The sequence below is a fragment of the Schistocerca serialis genome, chromosome 5 (assembly GCF_023864345.2).
Source record: "Schistocerca serialis cubense isolate TAMUIC-IGC-003099 chromosome 5, iqSchSeri2.2, whole genome shotgun sequence".
Lineage (NCBI taxonomy): Eukaryota > Metazoa > Arthropoda > Insecta > Orthoptera > Acrididae > Schistocerca > Schistocerca serialis.
The window spans coordinates 361,067,715-361,089,746 of record NC_064642.1 but is presented as its reverse complement, the minus strand read 5'-3'; the positions used below and the strand labels follow the sequence as shown (position 1 = coordinate 361,089,746).

Genomic DNA, 22,032 nt, shown 5'->3' with positions numbered 1-22,032 from the left:
TTTTCGTCTTTTTTTTTTTTTCTACTGCAGTGAACTTTTTGTTAATGACCTATAGCAACTTGCAACACTTACATTCATTGTTTTCTGGTACTGTTGGCTGCTGCATTCTGTGATGTAGCATCTGCTTGATCCATTGGCTCACTTTCTGATCTGACATCCTCTTCTCTCTCCTTTTTGTAATCGATTTTCTCAGCATATGTGAATGTTTGGAAACTGTTCCTACACTCATTATTCTTCTCTCACGATCACTTCCATAGATTAAAACTGTTCATCTCCTTTCACATATTGACAAATGTAAATTGCTCATCCTTTTATTTGAGCTAACTTGTGTATTTTGGCTGTCTGAATTTTAATAGGCAATCAGACTTGACGGCTATGACAGCACGGAAGCTGAACTTATACAGAAGCTACACGTGCCAGTTTGAGAAACTTCTTAACCATGTGCCTGCTGACACATTCCCTATCTACCTTTCCTGTAATTTTAATCGAAACTCCTACCAAAATACTATAATTAATATGACCATATTAAATGACATTCACACTGATATGACAGCACTCAATGTATTGTACTTTAATCACTATCAAGATTATCCCTACAAGCCTAATCACACTCACTCCGCACCTGTACTCATGCACTTACACTTTTTGAATTGAGTTTGCTATTGCTGGTAAGTACTATGGTCATCCATAATTTAAAGTCATCTTCTGACTATCTCAATAATTTCATTTCCACAGACTAATTCCTTTTATTCCAGATCGCATATGATGTAAACACTCGCGATCCTCTCTTTAAGGAGGCTCAGGTGAGATCGACTCACCTAGGTGCCAAAGCAAATGGTGGGGCCCAGCACCAACCTTCTAGTACAATGGGGCTTCCCCATCAGCAGTGCTAACACTTCTTGCGTATCTGGCTAGGCCAGGAGGCACATGAGGCGTTCGGCCATCGCTAGGTGCTGGCGTTCAGTTTACTATTCACACCTTGAATAGTAATCCAGGGGCAGGATGAGGACCAAGCAGCTCACCCCGATGCAGACAGCAAACAATCAAATGGGGCTAAACAGACAATTTGTGTTGTGACTGTGGTGAGATACAAACAATGGACCATCTTCTGGTTTGTAACATTCATGGTCTCAGAGACGACTCTCTGATGTCGCTCCAATGCCAGGAAATGGCTCCATAATCTTTATGTTACTGTGTAATTAATTGTCTTCAATTTATGTGGTTTTTGTTCCATTTAATGTAATAATATAGTTTCCCTGACATAATTGTAATGTAGTAACTGATATAACTTTGTTTCCACATTGTACGTTCCAAACATTTATTGTCATTCATATTGATCTTTTCTGTTCTTTGTAAAATGTATCTGGCAGATCGAACGAGAAATAAGTAAGTGCTAACTCACTGGATAAAAGATCTGCAAGGGTAGATTCGACCTATCCAGGACAGTATCGATATAGGTTCCCTTGCAAGGTAGGGCATGCACAATTTGCGGAATCAGTTGGAAATATTCAAGTCCTGTCACTGAAATCTCCTCATGTGTGGCCAGCTAATATTCACCCCAGTTCTAAGCATTGCATCACCCAACACGCCTTGTGGCTTTCTTGAATTAGTATTTTAAGATATTGATTTCTCTCTTAATTCCTTTTCCAAAAAATTTGGAGCAATTTTCTCACATCCCTGGATGTATAGACAGTTGCAAATCAAATTTAACCCTCAACTTTCGTGGTTTTAAACCAGTATTTTTCCAAGAAGCTATTCAGACCTCGCATACGAGAAGTTTTCTTTTTCTTGCTTCAAAGACAACATATCTTCAAGTTTCTTCTCACAATCTAGTGAACTCATGACATTTTACTCATAAATCATTTATTTGTTTTGTAGCAGTCTGCTTCAGCTTCTCAGTAGCAATATTCTTTGCACCCTCTGCTTGAATCTTCTACTTCAAAATATGTTTTTTGTCCAGGTCCGAAGCATCTGCATCCATAATGAGAATGTTAGCATCCGATTTGGCACTATCACCACCCGTACAGGTATTTTGAGCCCGTTGTATTGAACATTCTGGAAGAAGAATTGGTGTGTTTCATGATTATTTAGGTGCAGCCTTGTATTCCTTTATTTGCCTTTTTCACAAGTATTCATGAGCCTCTGGATTTTCCTTCATATATTTGTCTCGAATCTCCTTACCTATGTTCCACTTCTCCTCATCATTCTCCTTAACCATGGATTTCAGTTCATCCCTAAATTCTTTTACCCTTCCCTCATTACCTTCCCTTACTACTATCTCCATTTATTTCTTGCACTGGGTAACATCACTATGTCCACTGTTTCTTTCTCTTTACTGAGATGAGGTCAATAGTTAGGGAAGATAAAGAGGAAAGGGTAAAAGAATTTAGGGATGTACTGAAATTAACGGTTAAGGAGAGTGACGAGGGAAAAGTGAAGATATGTAAGGAGAACTAAGACAGATATGTGAAGGAAAATCCAGAGGATTGTGAAGGTATTTGAAATGAGCCAAATAAAGGACCACAAGGATGCGCATAAAGAATCGCAAAACACACCAATTCTTCTTCCAGAATATTCGATACAAATGGAGTCAAAATTCAAACTATTGCACTCTTAGATGACACAGTGAGTAGCACATGTACAGATGGTGATAGTACTGAATCGGATGCTAACATTCTCATTATGGATTCAGATGCTTCGTCAGTGGACAAAAAATATATTTTGGAGTGGAAGATTCAAGCACAGGATGCAAAGATTATTGCTACAGAGATGCTGAAGCAGAGTGATACAAAATAAACACAAGATTTACAAGTAAAATGTCAAGAGTTCACTAGATCGTGACAAGAAACTTGAAGATGTGTTGTCTTCGAAGCAGGGAAAAGGAAAGTTCTTGTATGAAAATTTGAGATCATGTTCTTGGAAAAATACTGGTACAAAAGCACAAAAGTTGAAAGTTTAAATCTGATTTGCAAGTGTCCATACATTGAAAGATATGGCAAAATGTAATCCGAATTTTTGTAAAAGGAATTAGAGAGAAATCAGAATCTTAAATACCAGTTCAAGAAAGCCACAATGTTTGCTGGGTGATGCAATGCGTACTGTGTGAAGTTCATAGTCATCTAAGTAGCAGGATAACTGGAACTGTGGAGCAGTGGGGTGAATATTAGCTGGCCACACACAAGCAGATTGTAGCAACCGGCTTTGAATATTTCCAACAGATTCTGCAAAATCTGAAAGCCCTAACTTGCGAGGGAACATACATCAATCCCGTCCTGGACTGTTTGAATCTAGCCTTACACATCTTTGATCCCCCCCACTGATGGGAGAGCCCCATTGTATTAGAAACATGCTGCTTGGGGCCCAAAATTTGCTTTGGTGTGTAAGAGTGTCAGTCCCACCTGAGCCTCCTTAAAAATATGATCACGAGAACATGGATGGTATGCGGTCAAGAATAAAAGAAATTAATGTCTGGAAATGAAATCATTTAGACAGTCAGAGGATGATTTTAAATTATAAATGACCGTAACATACTTACCAGCAATGGCAGACTCAATTCAAAACATGTTAACTGCATGAATATAGTTGCAGGGTGAGGATAATCTTGCTTGCGATACAAGTAGAATAAACTGAGTGCTGTCACATCAGTGTGAATTTCATGTAACTAGGTCACATTAATGATTGAATTTTGGTTTGAGTTTTGATTAAAATTATAGGAATGGTAGGTAGTGCACGTGTCAGCAGGCACACGATTAAGAACTTTCTTGAACTGGAATGTGCCCTTCTGAATAAGTTCAGTTTCCATGCCGTTGTAGCCATCAAGCCCTATTGCCTATCAAAGTTACGACAGCCAAAATACGTGATTAGCTCAATTTACAGTAGTTGCATTAGCAAAGCCACAGCCTGGAGGAAACGCCACCTGCTTGCACTTTTCTGGAGTTCCACGTGTTTGATTATCCCATACCGCTTTGCTGAGCTATACATTTCTTGATGTGAAATATGTTGTGTTTCATGTGAGCAAAAACTGGACACAAAATGACGTAAGTAAAATCAACATCTTTAATAACAAACAGTTTGTAGATCTCAAAAGACAGCCACAATGAAAACATATTTCATATCAGAACATTGATTACATTTTATTCAATAAAACAAAATATGTTTGGTGAAAACAACATGCTTAGTTCCACTGGACAGATTTAAAATACCTTCAATAATTTCAGAAAAGAACTCAGAGAAGTGCAAGCTTCTTGAAAGAAGCAAGAAGGGGGAGGGGGATGAATTGTATAAACAAAGACTATGGTGAGTGCCAATAAAAAGCTGCTTGTATTACGTTCATTATTGTATTACCAATAACTGTGTTGTCTTCATTATTCTACAGGTATTAAGAACCGCTGTTCACAAAGAATCAAGAACACTGTTTTTCTACTGTATCAAACCTAAATGATTTTCAGAGGAGTGTCCACAATTCTGAATCATTTTCATATGTTTAGAATGTTTCCTTTCGGCATTGCATTTTCCGACCCATTTTGTGCAACTTTTCTTTCGAGAAGTTCGTGAGTACATAGCATACAAATTGCCAGCTACTGCCACAATTTTCTTCCTACTATTGCCAATATTAACCTCCTGTGAACTGAATAAACAAGCTTCAAAACCCAAAAATGTACTACAGAAAATAATGCCTAAAAATGTATTTTCGGGGAGACACAATCACAACTACTGAAATCCATCACCTGTGGCCTCTGGCCTGTTGACCAAGTACCACAGTCCTGGATCTCCACGGATAAATAACGAAAATCCATCAATTTACACCACACACGAAGCGACCCTCTCTTCTGGCAAGTCTGAGAGACCAGATCTGTTGGTCATGGCCTACGTGCTAGTGGACAACAATGGGCTGGAGATCGGCAGACCAAATCCAGTCAAAAATATCCATAGAACTGGTCCTCAGCTCTGGCGTGTCATAGAAATCTGCCTGTGTGCAGCCAGTATTAGAGTAAAATGAAAGAGACGAGAAGAAATTGGAGTGAATAAAAAATACAAAAGAAGGAAATGAGAGTAGACGCTATTACCATGGAGATGGTTATAGCTCACCTAATTAAAGACAGTACAGCAGAAGAAGACGGAATGACAGCGGAGTGCTTCATCAAGATCAAATGCAAACTTGTGCAAAACAGAACAGGCAGAGCTAAGGGGAGGTTGCCAACCTTCACCTGCATATGTGGCCACTGAGCAACAATCAGTGCTCTGACACACTAGCCACGCCATTCTCAGTAGAAGAAAAACAACAAAAATCAGCACGTTAAGATATTTTCCAATTACAAACACCGTATTCTCTGTTTTACATTCGTTACACAACAGAAACTTTTATATATTTCTTTACCTTATGCTAATTAATATATTTGAACTATTATTCACATTATATTTGCTTTGTCAAGTTCTTTACTCTTGAAGTATAAATATTTTCAATTTTGCTTCTGTGCCTATAAATGCACCAATATAGAACAAAGTTTTGTTATCATGATTGGAAATTTTGAAACAGATAGTAATTATTCTTGTGCTATGTTTTCCTATTAAAAAACCAGAGTAAACTGATTTTCGCTTGAGTAATAACATTCTATTTTACGTACACTCTCAAGGTGCTTCACCATGTTAGGCAAACAGTAGGTAACTAATTAGCTTCCAGTCTGATGAATATATATGAATCATTTGATTGTTTTTATGTACTAAAGTGCACTTATAAGTATAATTAAGATGTGAGATTAATTTTTTTTTTGCTTAACATGAGCAATGATTATGTGTAGGAGACACCTGAAGTATCGTAATTGCTGAGTCTGTGGATATGTGTCTGAAAAAGTAAAAGTCATACACCATTACAATGTCAAGGGGTATTTTCAGTGGTGTTGCACTAGATAAAACAGAAAGGTATACAATGTTTCCAAATTGTTTCAGAGGTGATGACTTTGTAATGACTGTTTTTTTCTGTGCAACCTGTGAACATAACTTCTGCAGATTTCAAACAATGGAAAATTCACAATGGAACAATGATAATATATGAAAAAGATAATTGCTACTCACCGTACAGCAGAGATGCTGACTTGCAGACAGGCACAACAAAAAGACTGTCAAACAAAGCCTTAGGCCAAACAGGCCTTCATCTGAAAACACACACACACACACACACACACACACACACACACACTCCTCTTACACAACAATCTCTGGCTGCCTTTGCCTTTATTTGACAGTCTTCTTGTTGTACCTATTTGTGTCTCAGCACCTCTGCTGCATGGTGAGTGGAAACTATCTTTCCATATTACTGCTGTAAAGGCGTCTTCATATAAATCTACAGAGATTTATATGAAGATACCTTTACACTAGTAAGATAGGTCCTTGCTTATTGGAAAGTTAATACTTAGGGTACAGAGATTTAATTGGACGGCATTACGTAGTTTTGACACTATTTTCATGGATACTGATTTGATTTTTTTTTTTTTTTTGTTTCATTTAGGTATCTGACCAATTCAGTTTCTTTATATATTCTTTGTCAACTTACCATATCTATAAACAAAATGTAAACAAATTGTAAATCTTTGGTGTAGGGATCAGAGAATGCGAAGCATGCCTGATATTTTTATTGTACTACAGTATGATGACTCAGGAGGAAGCGACTGCTGGGTTGTTCATTAGTATGTAGTTATTTGTTTCTCTGGGGATGTTATTGTTGGGTCAAAATTTTCTTTGGGATTCCAAATTTCTTTTTGGGGTAATGCTATCTTTGATGTTATGCAGTAGTGATATTGCACTCTTTACTCATCACTGGCTTCTGGAATTCTCATTCAAAGCTGAGCATGCTTTTTCTCTGGCAGACACATTGTCTTGCTTTTAACATAAATAATGCCCAACCACTACTGGTCACACACAGCGTTAGTGTGCAGAGAATCGTAGTTTGGGTTACATAAGAAGAGATCAACTGTGGCGGCTTATTGCATAAATGCTGCAAAGAATTTATTGGGAAATATGATTATTTGTTGAAACTATTACATTGGATCATAGTATAGAAGTATTTTAGTGATTCACAGTATCTTGGCTGTTGGTCAGTAACTTCTGTCAGAGAAATGTTTTGCTACTGGAACGTAACTGAAAAGGCTTCCACGAACAGTTCCAACTGTTAAATTAATGTGGAAATGCAATGCAGCTATGGTTACTTCAACATGCATGTGAAATGAGCTTAACTACTGATACAAGTGTGGATACGCCTGGGCATTGTTAGGAAGTGTGTTACTTTCTAAAATGATAATAAATTGAAGTAAAGTTGATTTATACTGTTATTATTTCAAAGTGACATTTTCCATCTTTCAATTGAGAGACTTTAACACCTGAAAAATATAAGAGGCATGTTTTCATATTAAGAACATGGTCAGGTTTATTTAGTAACTAAGCTCATTCTCTCTGTAAAGCCCCCATACACGAGTCCAACAGCTGCATAATAACTAAAATAACAAAAGACTTTACAGAATAGACTATAAGTTTCTACAAGGGATGAATGTGAATTATATTTGACAGTAGTTTTGTAGATATCTTCTGATACCTTTCTAGTCGGTGTGCTTTCTTCTTGCTGGGGCACAATTTTTTTTTGTTCAAGGTTATCTCAAGTCACAAATTCCGTATGGAATCTGATAGGCACTGCATTGGGTCATGATGTCTGATTCAGTTTTAATCATTTCACCTCTTTTTTAACACCAGCACCACTAATATCTTTCTCACTCATCTTTGCTGTGGAGCAAGAATTAAACTGAATCAGTACTTTTGTATCTCCCTTTGGGGGGGGGGGGGGGGGGGGGGGGGGGTAGGAACACCTGAAAGTAGATTTCAGCATTTCTCCTTTGGCTTTACTAATCTCAGCTTTAGTTCCTATGTCATCCATGAGTATCTAGGCACTACCTTTGGTGCCACATACAATCTTTACATACAACCACATTTCTTTGGCTTTTGTGAGAGATCTTTCAGTAAGATTCTGTCACAGAAATTGTTGGACACTTAAGCATCGCCCTTCTGACAACCAAATGTGTTTTCATTTAGCATCTCTCCATCTATAGCCCTATGCTCTGGTTTTACACATATTGTTCTGTTTCCGAACAGAAGCCATATACCATGGAGGGTCACTCCCACGTGAACTGTTCTACTAGATACCTATGTAGTGCCCTGTCAACTACTTTTCTAAATCTGAATACTGTTTCCCATACATGTAATGCCCTGAGCTGACGGTTTCACATTATTTCTTGAGACATGAACGACTGCCTCTCTATTTACTTTACTGAACATGTAAATCTTTGTACTTGTCATTTTCTTTTTCTAATCTGGCATCATATATGCTGCAGCCCCTGGCCCCGAGGGGGCTGCAGTGAGTTTCAGTTTGGAAATCCTCAAATAGCTCAGGTCTATTTGTTACCATTAGTTCTAATATATTTGTGTCATGACTGCATTTATGAACTAACTTCTGTTGGTAGTCTTCAGAGAAAGCATTTAGTATTGTTTCACATGGTGTCTTGTGCCATCCACACTTACAATTATCCTAATCAATTGCTGGATGATTCAAGTCTCCTTCAATGATGACTTTGTGATTGGGGAACATATTGTCACATCGAAACAACAATCAAGTCCAAATCCAAAGGCAGGGTCATCGACAAAGTACAACACTTACACAGAAAGTACATTTATTATTGACAACAACTTATGGCCAAGACAGAACTGAACTCCTGAATGGAGAGTGCAGCTATTTATATAAACATCGAATATTCTAGAATACTGGTATTCATACAAATCTATTCCAGTACATAAGAACATTACAAATGTAAGCTGTTTCAAGAACATTTCTGAAATGCTGGTGGTTGACTTTCAACTGGCAACCCACGGATGTCCTGTAGAAACCTCTTCAAAGAACTGGGTATACTAACTACTGCCTCTCAGTATATTTACTCCTTAATGAAATTTGTCCTAAATAATGTATCTCTTTTTCCAACAAACAGCTCAGTTCATACATACAATACCAGGAACAAAAATGATCTGCACAAGGACTTAAAAGCACTTACTTTAGTTCAAAAAGGGGTCCACTACTCAGGAACACTCATCTTCAATAATTTGCCAGCAAACATAAAAAATTTAGTTACAAATAAAGATCAGTTTAAAAGGAGCCTGAAAGACTTACTAGTGGCCAACTCCTTCTACTCCATTGACGAATTTTTTAATAGAAACAAATGATGTATTGTATATATTCATACTATTAGTATTGTTCTTTCAGCTTTAAAAAAAGAAAAATTAAAAAAACTGACATGTTCCACATCCACGAGGATCTCCTCAGCACAGATCTATGGAACGAAAATGTAATCTAATCTAATCTAATCCAACCCAACCACCAACAATTATTCGTTATTTAGTATTTATCACTTTTGAAATGCTCTAGAAATATCTTATTTTGTAATGTTATTATAGGCTGGAATATTCTATTCTTGCATAAATACCAACATTCTGGAATATTCAGTGTTTGTATAAATAGCTGCTCTCTCCATCCAGGAGTTCAGTTCTATTCTGGCTGTATGCTGATGTCAGTAATACATGTGCTTTCAGTTCTAAGAGTTGTACTTCAATTGATGACCATGCCTGTGGATCTGAACTTGACTGTAGTGTCAACATGGCACTTTTTGGTGGAGACACTGAATAACACAAGCACATTCTGAGAAAACTTCTCGCATTAAGAACATATTGAGGAATCTGAAAATCTGTGACCGCTGTTATTTTCTCTGGATCAGGGCTGATTCCATCACCATTCACTACATGCTCCAAGACTTTTATTTCTAGGAAAATGAAGTGAATCACATAAATTAGTGCTTTAAAGTCTCATACAGCTATAATTATCTGGACTGGATGGAGAACTATCTAATCTAAAAAATCCCTCACACAGTCACCTGCCTGGTTAGCAGCCTCTGATGTGTGCTGCATCCATGTCCCATTTAGGGGACCCTAAAGTTTTAAACCTTGTGGCACAAGTCTAGAAAGTCATTGGCCTGCTTGTCACAGAACCTACAAAGTCTCTGCTCAAAGTCTCTGCTCCAAGCCTAGAACTGTTTAACCATTGCTTCGCTTGGACATCACCTCAATTGTTGTTATTTTGTGTATTAATGTGACTGTGATTCTGAGCAAATGACAACTGTGAGAGACAGAAAATGTCCAAGACACTCACATTAGTCCTAATGCTTAATGACACAGTATGGGAATGAATGGCCACTGCCAACTTGTGGCCATATGCTGACGTCACCACATGCTGCTGAGCACAACATGCTGAATGTAGTACATCCACTCATTACTTACTGCTTTACTGATCTATTTAACAAAGACATCTGTATACCTGATTATAGCTCTTACTACTCTTCAGTTATTTAACTTCTGACTTACAAGTTTACTGATTTTTTTTTCTCTGTTCTTGGCAGCATCTTCAAAAATCTTGAATGCATATTTAATATTGAAACATAGCAAATCACACTCCATTTACAATAAGTGCAGCTCTTCCTTGGTCTGTTTTGTTGTAGTTACTTCAGTTTGTTAACATTATAAATAAGGAATATGTTCCTATGCTTGATGCTCAGATCAGGGAAGGAGTAAAGGTAACTCTGGTATCACACGCCGCGGAAATTGAATCCGCGCCAGACGTCATGGATGTCGAAGACCCATAAAGGTCTCTGCACCATCGCGCCGTAAGCTGTGGCGGTGCGCGCCTCCTGGCCCGCTTTTAGTGTGGGGGTGCCACAGTGGAACACGTGGTCCCAGCGGCCAATAGCGGTGCTCCCGATAGCGTACTTAAGCGCTGGCCTCTCGCTCAGCCAATCAGTCTAATCTCGCTTACGTCAGTTTACACCTCACTTTGCGCTAGACTGCTTACTTCCTGGTTCACGTACGAGTGGACATGTTTGTTTCCTTGCGACTCAGTTATTCAGTCTTGTTGGGCCGTGACCGTCCTGGTCGCAGTTACAACAGTAACCACTCACTGCATAGTTGTATCAAAGCAGGCAACAGCTCCAAGCCTCAACTACACATATTGAATCCTGATATGTATATACAGTTGCTCCACTTGACACTGTCATATTTATTCCTTAACTCTCTATTCAAGAAATTCTTTTTCATTGCCTGTGTTGTATAATTTATCACCCTCTCCTGGCCTCTTATTTTCATGGAACATTTTTTTAATTCACTGTTAATTTGCGTGCATTACTTTTTGCAAATGTTAAACCTGTCCTCTTTTGTTTCCATGTAGCTTTTTAGCAACTGACAAAGACCTCTTTGTATACAATTTCATTATTTGTAATTATATCCATCCTTTGGCAAATCTATACTTTCAGTATGTTGTTATTGTTAATTATTTAAAACCAGTGGTTCACAAAATCTGGACATGAGTGATATTGTGACTTTTTATTCACCGTTCTATTAGTGCTTTAGTTTCTATGTGCTTGTTAATTATTGCAAGTGGCTTGGTGGCTCAGTTAGTAAATGATGTTTATGTGATCAAAGATTTGGGATTTTATCGCTAGTCAGTCCTGCACAATTTTCTTCTGTTTTTTTCCTTCAGTATAGAATTGATTTGTGCACGTAGAAAATATCTTAAAATATTTCAAATAGTGCACTAATTGGTTGGAACCTGACTGTAGGGAACCTGTCTTGCTAAACTGTCTAGACCATTCAACCTGCAAACTTACTCTTCAATTAAAACCAAATTCTACATTCTTAACATTAACAACTGTACTTCTAGCATAATTAAAATTATGCTTAGTCTTTCATATTCTACTCCAAACTCATGATATGAATCAAAGATTTGCTTTTCAAATTCATTACATTTTTCTCCTGGCATTCATGCTTTTATGTCACTGCATTTTCTGTCATTTTATTTCTAAGAGCCTATTTTTACTGTTATCTGTATTTTCTTTGTTTGTCAATAATTTTATTTTGCAAAAACAGACATAATGTCTTATGGGATAACAGCAATCAGCGATTTTATAATGTTACTTAAAATCCGTCTTGAATGCAATTTTTTTTTTTAAATTCATATGACCGGTTTCGGTTCATTTAGAACCATCTTCAGATCTGATATTTCAGTTACAGGAGTAACCCGTCCAAAACCAGCAACTTTCACATGCTACGTAGCATGTGCACATAGCATGTGAAAGTTGCTGGTTTTGGACGGGTTACTCCTATAACTGAAATATCAGATCTGCTACGTAGCATGTGAAAGTTGCTGGTTTTGGACGGGTTACTCCTGTAACTGAAATATCAGATCTGATGATGGTTCTGAATGAACCGAAACCGGTCATTAAAAAAAAAAAAAAAAAAAAAAAAAAAAAAAAAAAAAAAAAAAAAAAAAAAAAAAAAAATGCAATCAAGAGGGATTTTAAGTAACAATAATTTTATTAAATTCTGGAAATAATTTTATTGACTTGCACCTTCTTGTGACTGTCTTTCTTAAGCACGCAGTACTTACTTTGGCTTAATTACTTTGGTGCAGTTCTGAAAACCATTCTGTAATATGTCTACATTACATGTCTTCAAAGTCTTCTAAAATCATTTTAATTTCACAGAAGCATCTGCCATTTCTAAGTTAAGATTGAAACAAAGAGCCGCAGCTGAACTCATCAGAAAAATACTAGGGTCCTTTTCAATGATTTTAAATTTTGGATTCCTAGAACACTGTACAAACTGAAAATTTGCTAGGATCACATAATTAACTGCTTCACATAAAATAATTTTATTGGTTCAATCATGAGCAGTTTTGGGCGACTGTATGCCCATTTTCAAGTATACAAGGATCGTGTGGTGCATAACAGCTGCAGCCTGGTGTTCTGTGAATGGCAGCCACACAACAGATGGTTCTTGTACACCTGAAGATGGGGTTATTATCGCCTAAAACTGGTCATGATTGAACCAATAAAACTATTTACAACTGAAGTGGCTAATTATCTGATTCTACCATGAAGCTCAGTTGTCAATGTCCTTTTAAACAAGTCTTACGAAAATTTGCTGTTTTGTTCCACTGTTGCTGCCAGTAATAGCAGTATCAGTGAAAAACAACAAACATTCTCTTTCTACCAGCTATTTCATCCATAATAGGAGGAATGTTTGAGCCACTCAAGTTTGCATGTATTTAAAGCACTTGTCAATGGAGCTTTGACTCTATGTTGTGAACAAACTTAAAATCTCACGGCCTCTCCTGTAGCCTGGCCACAGGACACAAGTATGATGCCACTGGGTACACTACATAACATGGTACTGGAGACTAGTGCGTCTTTTATTTCTGACTGTGAGCATTTGAAAGCAAAATGAGTAAAACTATTTTGGATATATATGGACATGTTGACACACTTTCCTCTTCAGAAGTCTCAGCCAGAATTATGCTGTAGAAGGAAAGAATACACACATGAAAAGATCTAGCCACAGACTTAGCAGACCTTAAGTTGAATGAATGAATTAACAAACTATGACATAAAGGCAACTAAATGATGTGGAACACGGTACAACTCAATAAAAAGGGCACATAGCTTATCCTAAGTTGAAGGATATTCTGTCCTTTCCCTCATCATTATTTTTGTCTTTATCCTTTCTTCTCTTCAAGGGCAACAATGGTGTTCAGAATGTGCAAGTTAGCACTGAAAATATCTTTCTCTCTCTGTGTTGTATGCAGTCTTTTGAGTGTTATTCACATTTCAAAAGATTTTTACTGTCATTACCAAAATAACAAATTGCTGAAGGGGAATAAGATTTATCAAATTTTATATAGCTCTTTCATATCAAAACAACACAGAACAGAACTGAAAGTATGCAGCAGTGCTATCTAAAACTGAAAAATTCAGCATCAAATTTTCTACTTACTTGGGCAACTTCTGAAGACTTGAAATCATCTCATCAAGGGCTAAAATATACTGAAAAGAATTGCACGATGCATTAGAACAGAGCATAGAAAGTAAGAAGTAACAGATAAACATAGAATGTTATTTACCTTTATCATTTTGACTAAAAAATATATGCCAATTGTGCCAAGTGAATTATTTCTTACTGAATATTCTGTCAGATTACCTTAGCTGCATCACATTTACTTTTTGAGAGTAAACATATGTTTTTCAAGATGAATTTTCAAATTTAATATATTATATGGAGAAAACTGTAATACTGGCTGGTGCAAAAAGAATATTAGGCTTTTGAAGCTCTGTGACATTTATTAACTCTGGCTTACATTAACAGAATCTCCATGAAATTGGAAAACAAATCGAACTGCTTAAAATTTTAACGTGGCCACCTTTTGTCATCTGGCATACATTCATTCAGTCAGCAGGAGAATTATTCCACCACTTTAATTAGCATATCTGGAGTAACTGATGTTTTTTCAGTCCTGTTTCAGTAGTTCCACAGGTAATCTGGTAGTGAAGGCGCATGCACACAGTCCTTTTGAGTAATCAGTCTCCTAACTAGTTTGATAAGGGGTGCTATGAACTCCACTCTTGCGCCAATTTCTTTATCTCAGAGTAGCACTTGCACCCTATGTCGGCAATTATTTTTTTGGAAGTACTCCAGTTTCTGTCTTTCCTTGGAGTTTTTATGTTCTGTTCACTCTAATACCATGCATGTTATTCCCTGTTGTCTTGACACAAGTCCTACCATCCCGTTCCATCTTATTGTTAAGTGTTTTCCATATGTTCTTTTCTTCACTGATTCTGTGTAGAATTTCCTCATTCCTTACTTTATTCTTTATGAATTACCAAAGAATGAAGCTGAATAGTGTGTGGCATGGAAATAAAAACCCTGTCATAAGCTCTGTCATTCATTTCATGGCAAAATCAAGCAGTTCAATACAGACTCCATTTAGCCTGCTGCTTACTGAAGTGTGCCACTGAGGAGAGACATCACCTTCTTGAGAAATAAAGTTCTCCATTTCACCTTGCAGTCAAGAAATGAACCACAGCTATAACATATGAAAGTATTTAGTTACAATCATACTTTTTTTCAGTGAAGACAAACAACACATAAATTTGTCTTTGTATATGACACACAGAAAAATCAGTTTTGGGGAGCCTTGTTTCTGGTGCAGAATCTTGTAGGGATTATCTTTGGTAAAACACTGAAAAAACAAGATTAAGAAAGTCTTCATGAACCAACATCTTGTTTTCAAAATTGCTACACAAACATTTATTTGTAGCTCTAGGGCTCATGAAAGTTGTAAATGTTATGAATATAGTTGCAAGCATTTCCTTACTATTCTCCTTGCTGACAATATTGAAAATGCGTTCATAGGTAGACTTCAGAACAGACTTGTCAGGGCTTAGAGCATACCCTCTCATACATTCAACATTTGGTTTAATTAATAAAAATGACAATGGGAAACCTTTCAGATGATTTTTCCCATTTTAGAGAGAGAGAGAGAGAGAGAGAGAGAGAGAGAGAGAGAGAGAGGACAGAGTGGAAATACGAGGTGTATCATAACTACTGAAATTTTCTAGCTGTGTCTATGAACCACACATCAATCAATTGTAGATGGATGGTTGCCTATCCTTACTTTTGTTTCACTCCTGGAGTTTCCATGATCACAATATTTGATTCAGATACTGTGGGTTGAGCCAATTTCTTCTTACAAATACAGACAATTCTTCGAAACTAATTACACTACCTACAGAAGTTATTACCATGTGGAGCATCACAATTAAACTAAATGCGGAAAGGAAGTTAACATTGTCTTGCCAATTCATGCCTTGGCTTCATTTACTTGAAGTTACAGTTTGAGGATACAGTTTAGAAGCATAAGCACAAGTTGACTTGCATTCTAGTTATGAAGCATTACTGTGCACAGCATAAAATAATTGCATCTCTGATATTCCTTCTGAAACAGTCGGCTTACGACTCATTTGTTAATAGAATTACTGTTCATCCTGTTAAATAATTAGTTTGTCTGAGAAGAATAAATGCTTTATATTTCAACAAGATGCACAGAGATTCACTGCAGTTGGGAAATATGTTTTGCTTTACAAATGAAACACACAATATAGCAATTCAGATACAATGTTCTACTGGTATTCTACTCTGTGAGTCACCTGAAGTGTGCGCCAGAGGATACTTCATGTACCACTGTCACTTCCCCTTTTTTCTTCTACTCAAGAAAATTGTGCAGGACTATTGGTAAGCCAACATGTGAGCTCATATCTTTCTAATTTTACCTTGACTGTCTTTTTGTAAGACATACACTGATGGCCAAAACCTTACGACCACCTGCTTAATGGCATCTTGACCCACCTTTGAGATGCATTACAGAACTGACTCTGGGTGGCATGGATTCGACAAGTCACTGGCAGGTTTCCACCTGTATGTGGTACCAGATGTCTACCCACAGGTCACACAATTCCCATATGTTACAGATAGGTAATTTGTGGGTGTGGAGTTGGCACTCTGTATATCCCAGGTGTACCCCATCAGATTCATATCAGAGAAATTTGTTGGCCAAGACATCAATTTGAGTTCAGTATCATACTCCTCAAACCACTGTAGCCTGATTCTGGCCATTTGACTTGGTCAGTTATCCTGCTACGAGTTGTCACTGCTGTTGGGGAAGACATCAGACATGAAACGATGGAGGTGGTCCACAACAATATTCACATAGTCCACAGCTGTCCTGGTGCCTTCAATTACTACTGGTCTGAGGGAAGCAGGGATGTCCCCCTGAACATAATACTGCCCCCACTGGCCTGGGTACAAGAAGGGGTGCATGTTTTGAGCAACCATTTACTTCAATACAGTAGATCACTGCAGTCTTAATTGACAATGTAATTAGGTGAACATCGGAATACATTGAGGTCATCTGGTGCAAATCTGTGTGTTCAACAATGTCAGCTAAACAGTGCACTAAGAAAAACTTGTGCTCACACCAGCTTTGTACAGTCATCAGATCTCCCACATATCACCCCTTCCTTGCTTTATAGAGGGGGCACGCCTGTGACTTCCACATTTTTTAATGAACTGCAGATGTCCAACACTTTGTCACCTACTGCGGTTCTACCATCCCTCAACCACTTCCCATAGATGATTATTATGTACCATGTGAACAGTCAACATTCTTCACTATTTCCATGATGCTTGACCCCATGTGTGGGACCATAACAACCTGCCCTTTGTCATAGTCACTTAAGTCATTGGATTTCCCAATTTGCAGCCTGTATTGTTGGTGGAGTGATTCCCCATTTACCTCTCCTCCATTTATACATTTTCCTTACAATGTCTCATGCCCACAACACCACCAGATGGCATTCAATCTTGCAATAAGCAATGGTGATAATGTTTCAGCAGTTTACCTGAATGAGTGTCCAGCCCCCACACTGTAGCTAAAAGCAGAGTTCACCACCCAGTGGTGGCACACGTTGCTGTGACCTACATGCTCAATTTCAATGGCTGCTTCACAGCTCATGCTATCTGGATCCTTCCCCTGCCCCGTCCCAACAGCACACAGTTGATTCCCTTAATACTCTTGTCCTCAATCTCCACTTGTCCCCTGCCCCCCCCCCCCCCCCAATCTGTCTCCACCCAGCTCTGGGCCAACTTCATTCATTCTGTACCCACACCCTCTTCTCTGAAATCTCCTCTTCCTCTGTTCTGTCATCATCTCCCAATTCATTCCTCTGTATCATCATCGTCATCATCATCATCATGTGGTGTTTGAATGTACTAGTGCTTGAGTCACATTCTTATCCTAGGTATCTGCTGTCTCTCCTTCTGACACTCCTAGCCTATGCACCTGCTGACTACCTTCCAGCCACCACAGCTACCAGGCCCCCTTCCCCAACATTCCCTCTTGCTCCACACCTCCTTTTTTCCCCACACCTGACTAGCACCCCATTCCAGTCAAGCTGGAGAACTGCAGTCCTGGCACAACCAGCGAGATGTTGCCATACAGGTGTGTCCGCATGCTTGTCTATGTGTATGTGTACTCTAGCTTGACAAAGTATTTTTCTGAAAGCTAGCTAACTTTTCAGTCTTGTTTGTATGCCTGTCTATAACTCAATGCCTCTACTACCTGGTGAGTTGTTATTTTCACTCCTAAATTATTTACACTTAAGACTACTGGAATGTTTAGTTCTCCTAAAAAAAAACACAGTTCTTATCGTCAACTCTGAAGTTATAAAAAATTACCTTTGTTAAGAGGGCAGATCAAATATAAATGGGATTTTTTTTTAAATTCATTTATTGAAAAACTCAAGGCAATTATAATTTATTTTTTCACATTGTCTCCTGCTTTGGAAATGCATTCGTCCCAGCGTATGGGCAGCTTTTTGATGCCCTCATCATAAGAAGAACTGGGTCCTGTCACCAGCCAGTTGGGCACAAAGTCTTCCACACTCTTGTCATCTTCAAATCGTCACCCCTCTAGAGCTTCTTTAAGCGATCCAAATAAATGGAAATCGCAGGGCGATAAGTCCGGGCTGTAAGGAGGATGATCAAGTGTAGTCCAATGCATTTCCTGTAGCTTGCAGACAGTTAGAACTGCATTATGTGGTCGTGCATTGTTGTGGAGGAGGATGACCTGTTGAATCGACTGGTCTAGTCTTTTGCAGTGATATGCAACTCTTGCCTCATTCAGCAGTTCATAGTAGTAAGCAGCATTGATTGCTCATGCAAAAAATCAATCAACAAAATGCCTCACTGATTGAAAAAAATGTTTGAATGAATCTTGCCAGTTGACAGCCAAAGAGTCTTGGCTTTCACTGGTGCTGCCTCCTCTTTCTTCTGCCACTCCTTAATGGCTTGTTTGGATTCTGAAGTGTAGTGGTGAATCCATGTTTCATCACAGGTGATTATCTGACTCAAAAATGCATCACCTTCTTCTGTAAACCTTGCTGTGAGCCTCTGACAGACATACAAATGTCTCAACTTCAGATTTTAAAAAGTTTAGAGACCCATCTGGAACACACTTTAAGGAACTGTAGGTCGTTTGCGATGATTGCTTGACAGCTCCCATAACTGATTCCGACTTCCTGTGCAATTTCTGATACTCTCGCCCGTCCATTGTCATCAATAATGTCTTTATCCACATGGATGTTATTGTCTGTAATGCTGGTCCAAGGACGGTGATCGTGTTGCTGATTTTCCACATGTTCTTGTCGTTCCTTGAACTTTCTATGACAGGCAAACACACATGTTCTTGATAGTGTTTTATCACTGAACTGTGCAGTCAATCTTTGGCAAATTTCCGCCACTGTAACTCCTTCACGAGCAAGAAATTTGATAATTATGTGTTGCACAATGGAGGGGTGCACCTGTTGCTCAGACATCATGAGCGTTACTGACGAAATGGCGGGAAATACCTAACAATCTAACAGCATGCTCTCCTCACTTCTAACGGTCCCACCTTAGCATCGCAGAAATGCTGGGCTACCAACCGTTCCAACTGTTGATGTTCAGAAACAAAAACTCCGTTTATATTTGGTCCCCCCCTCGTACAAAACACTACATGTTAATAGAACTAAAAAACATCACTTTTATTCTTGAGAGCTATGACTTTCAAAATGCTGTGGAACATACTAATTTCTTATCTGTCATTTCTATTCTACCGATAGTAATGAAGTTCTTTCCCAATCCATTGAGTTGGAGGCCACAAGTTATGTGAAATCTTCTCCTCTGTTCACTTATCATTTGTACGTCTTTGAATTATTTTCTTATTTCTTTATTTACACAGGACCAATTATGTAGCTCATGACAAAATGCAGATGAAAAAAAAAAAAAAAGATCACATTTCTGTTTCTGAATTCATGCAATCTCCATTCAAGAGAAATGTGAGTTCTTTTGTATTGAGCAAGGAAGATGGAAATATCATTACTGCTTAGCCCCAATTTTTTTTCATTGCTGATGGCAGTCATAGCCTTGAAATTGGTTCCATGTTTCACTACACTGTTGATCTTATAAACACTTCTGCTGCTTAATTTGGTGGCTATTCCTTGCCTTTGGCTGTCTGTATATGTCTTAAATATAACTGTGTACAGTGCTGGAAGTTTATATATATATTATCCCTAATTATCATTTGGAATCTGTAAATGAAGTCTTCCATTTTCTTAATTTCATCCTTGCACTTACCATACCTCTTCATTTCAATTGACTGATTAACATTTTTTCCCCCTCCAAGAATAAATATTACAAACTTTCACAGTGGCTGTTACAGTACACACATATCATCTTGAAGATGATCCATAAGAAGGGGATCCCAAAACTCAATACAGAGTAGGTCACAACACAGGGTAGCTCACAATTCACATTAGAGGCTGCCATGGGTTGCGCAGGTGACTTAGTACATAAAGTTTTTATAAGGAATCTCTGTCCAGAAATATAGCATTTAGATGCAAAATAAGTTTCAAGAATGGATCACTTTCAAATCTCTCACTTTTCAGTATGCGCACAAATTGAGAAGAGGGCACTGTTGTCAATCCCTGTTGTAATTATGAAATCATAGACCATTTTTGTCTAACAACAATTGCTTCAATAAACTGGTATGTTCAAAACTAGGAGGGTTGACTGTGGTGCTCCATGGACTCGCCACACTCTCGACTTTGATAAGGATATCCTTCATCACATAGAAAAGAACCCAACAATGAGTACTGAAACATTGCCCATGGCATGGGTTCCTGTAGAGCACACAGGTCGGAGCTCATTGTCTCTGCTGTGTATGTACCATGATGCGGGAGATTTGAACTTCAAACTTATTTTATATCAAAATGGTTCATTTCCAGACGTGTTCATTATCCAAATTTTATTTACTAAGTCACCTCTATGGCATTCTAACTGATGACAAATTGACCTTGACAGCACTTCACAATCAAGGTGATCTACTTCATTCGTCACTGAATAGAATGTTGCTGCAGTGTCTGTGGATTGTCTGCCGTGTGTCACACCACTGAATAGAGGAGTCCTAATTCCCTTTCCTCTGTACAGTTCAGACCAGTGGTGGCTGGTTATCATGTGCTAAAGGGTTGCAGCACACTGTTAATATCACACTAAAACTATGCCATTTCACTTTGAATGCAAGCCATAACTCACATTAAAATTATGCCATTTCTCTCTGAATGCGAGCCAGAAACCACGCTACAATCATGCCATTTTTCTTCAAATGTGTGCTGGTACGCAAAAAAAATGGACAAAAATATGTTCGTAGTGCTCTCTCTGTGACAACTAGAAACCAGTGGCAAGTCCTGAAATGATGGTCAGCTGTGCTACAATCAGCTCAGAGAAGGGATTCAGTTGTTTGTTTTTGACTGTGCATGCTCTGATGTGAAGACATCCCTTCTGGCACTATAAGTTCTACATTGCTCACAGCACCAGGTCAATATTTTTCTTTGACATTGTATGCAATGTATTGTGCAGGCATACATTATGAGGGGTTTATTAGAAGCAGTTGATGTAACGGTGTAGAGGGGGAGTGGTTATCAGCAGATGCGCAAAACTATAGACCTATATCTCTGACATCGATCTGTTGTAGAATTTTAGAACATGTTTTTTGCTCGAGTATCATGTCGTTTTTGGAAACCCAGAATCTACTATGTAGGAATCAACATGGATTCCGGAAACAGCGATCGTGTGAGACCCAACTCGCTTTATTTGTTCATGAGACCCAGAAAATATTAGATACAGGCTCCCAGGTAGATGCTATTTTTCTTGACTTCCGGGAGGCGTTCAATACAGTTCCGCACTGTCGCCTGATAAACAAAGGAAGAGTCTACGGTATATCAGACCAGCTGTGTGGCTGGATTGAAGAGTTTTTAGCAAACAGAACACAGCATGTTGTTAACAATGGAGAGACGTCTACAGACGTTAAAGTAACCTCTAGCGTGCCACAGGGGAGTGTTATGGGACCATTGCTTTTCACAATATATATAAATGACCTATTAGATAGTGTCGGAAGTCCCATGCGGCTTTTCGCGGATGATGCTGTAGTATACAGAGAAGTTGCAGCATTAGAAAATTGTAGCGAAATGC

The 22,032-nt window shown here is 38.2% G+C and overlaps 1 protein-coding gene across 4 annotated transcripts in view; it reads right to left on the bottom strand.

Annotated features, from left to right (window-relative positions):
- Positions 1-22,032, bottom strand: part of LOC126481692 (vesicle transport protein USE1) — a 116,808-nt gene that overhangs the window by 26,857 nt on the left and 67,919 nt on the right. For all 4 annotated transcript variants that reach the window (XM_050105635.1, XM_050105637.1, XM_050105634.1 and 1 more), the window contains exon 3: positions 13,906-13,955. In XM_050105635.1, coding sequence (XP_049961592.1) covers positions 13,906-13,955 — 50 coding nt within the window. The remainder of the gene's footprint in view (positions 1-13,905; positions 13,956-22,032) is intronic.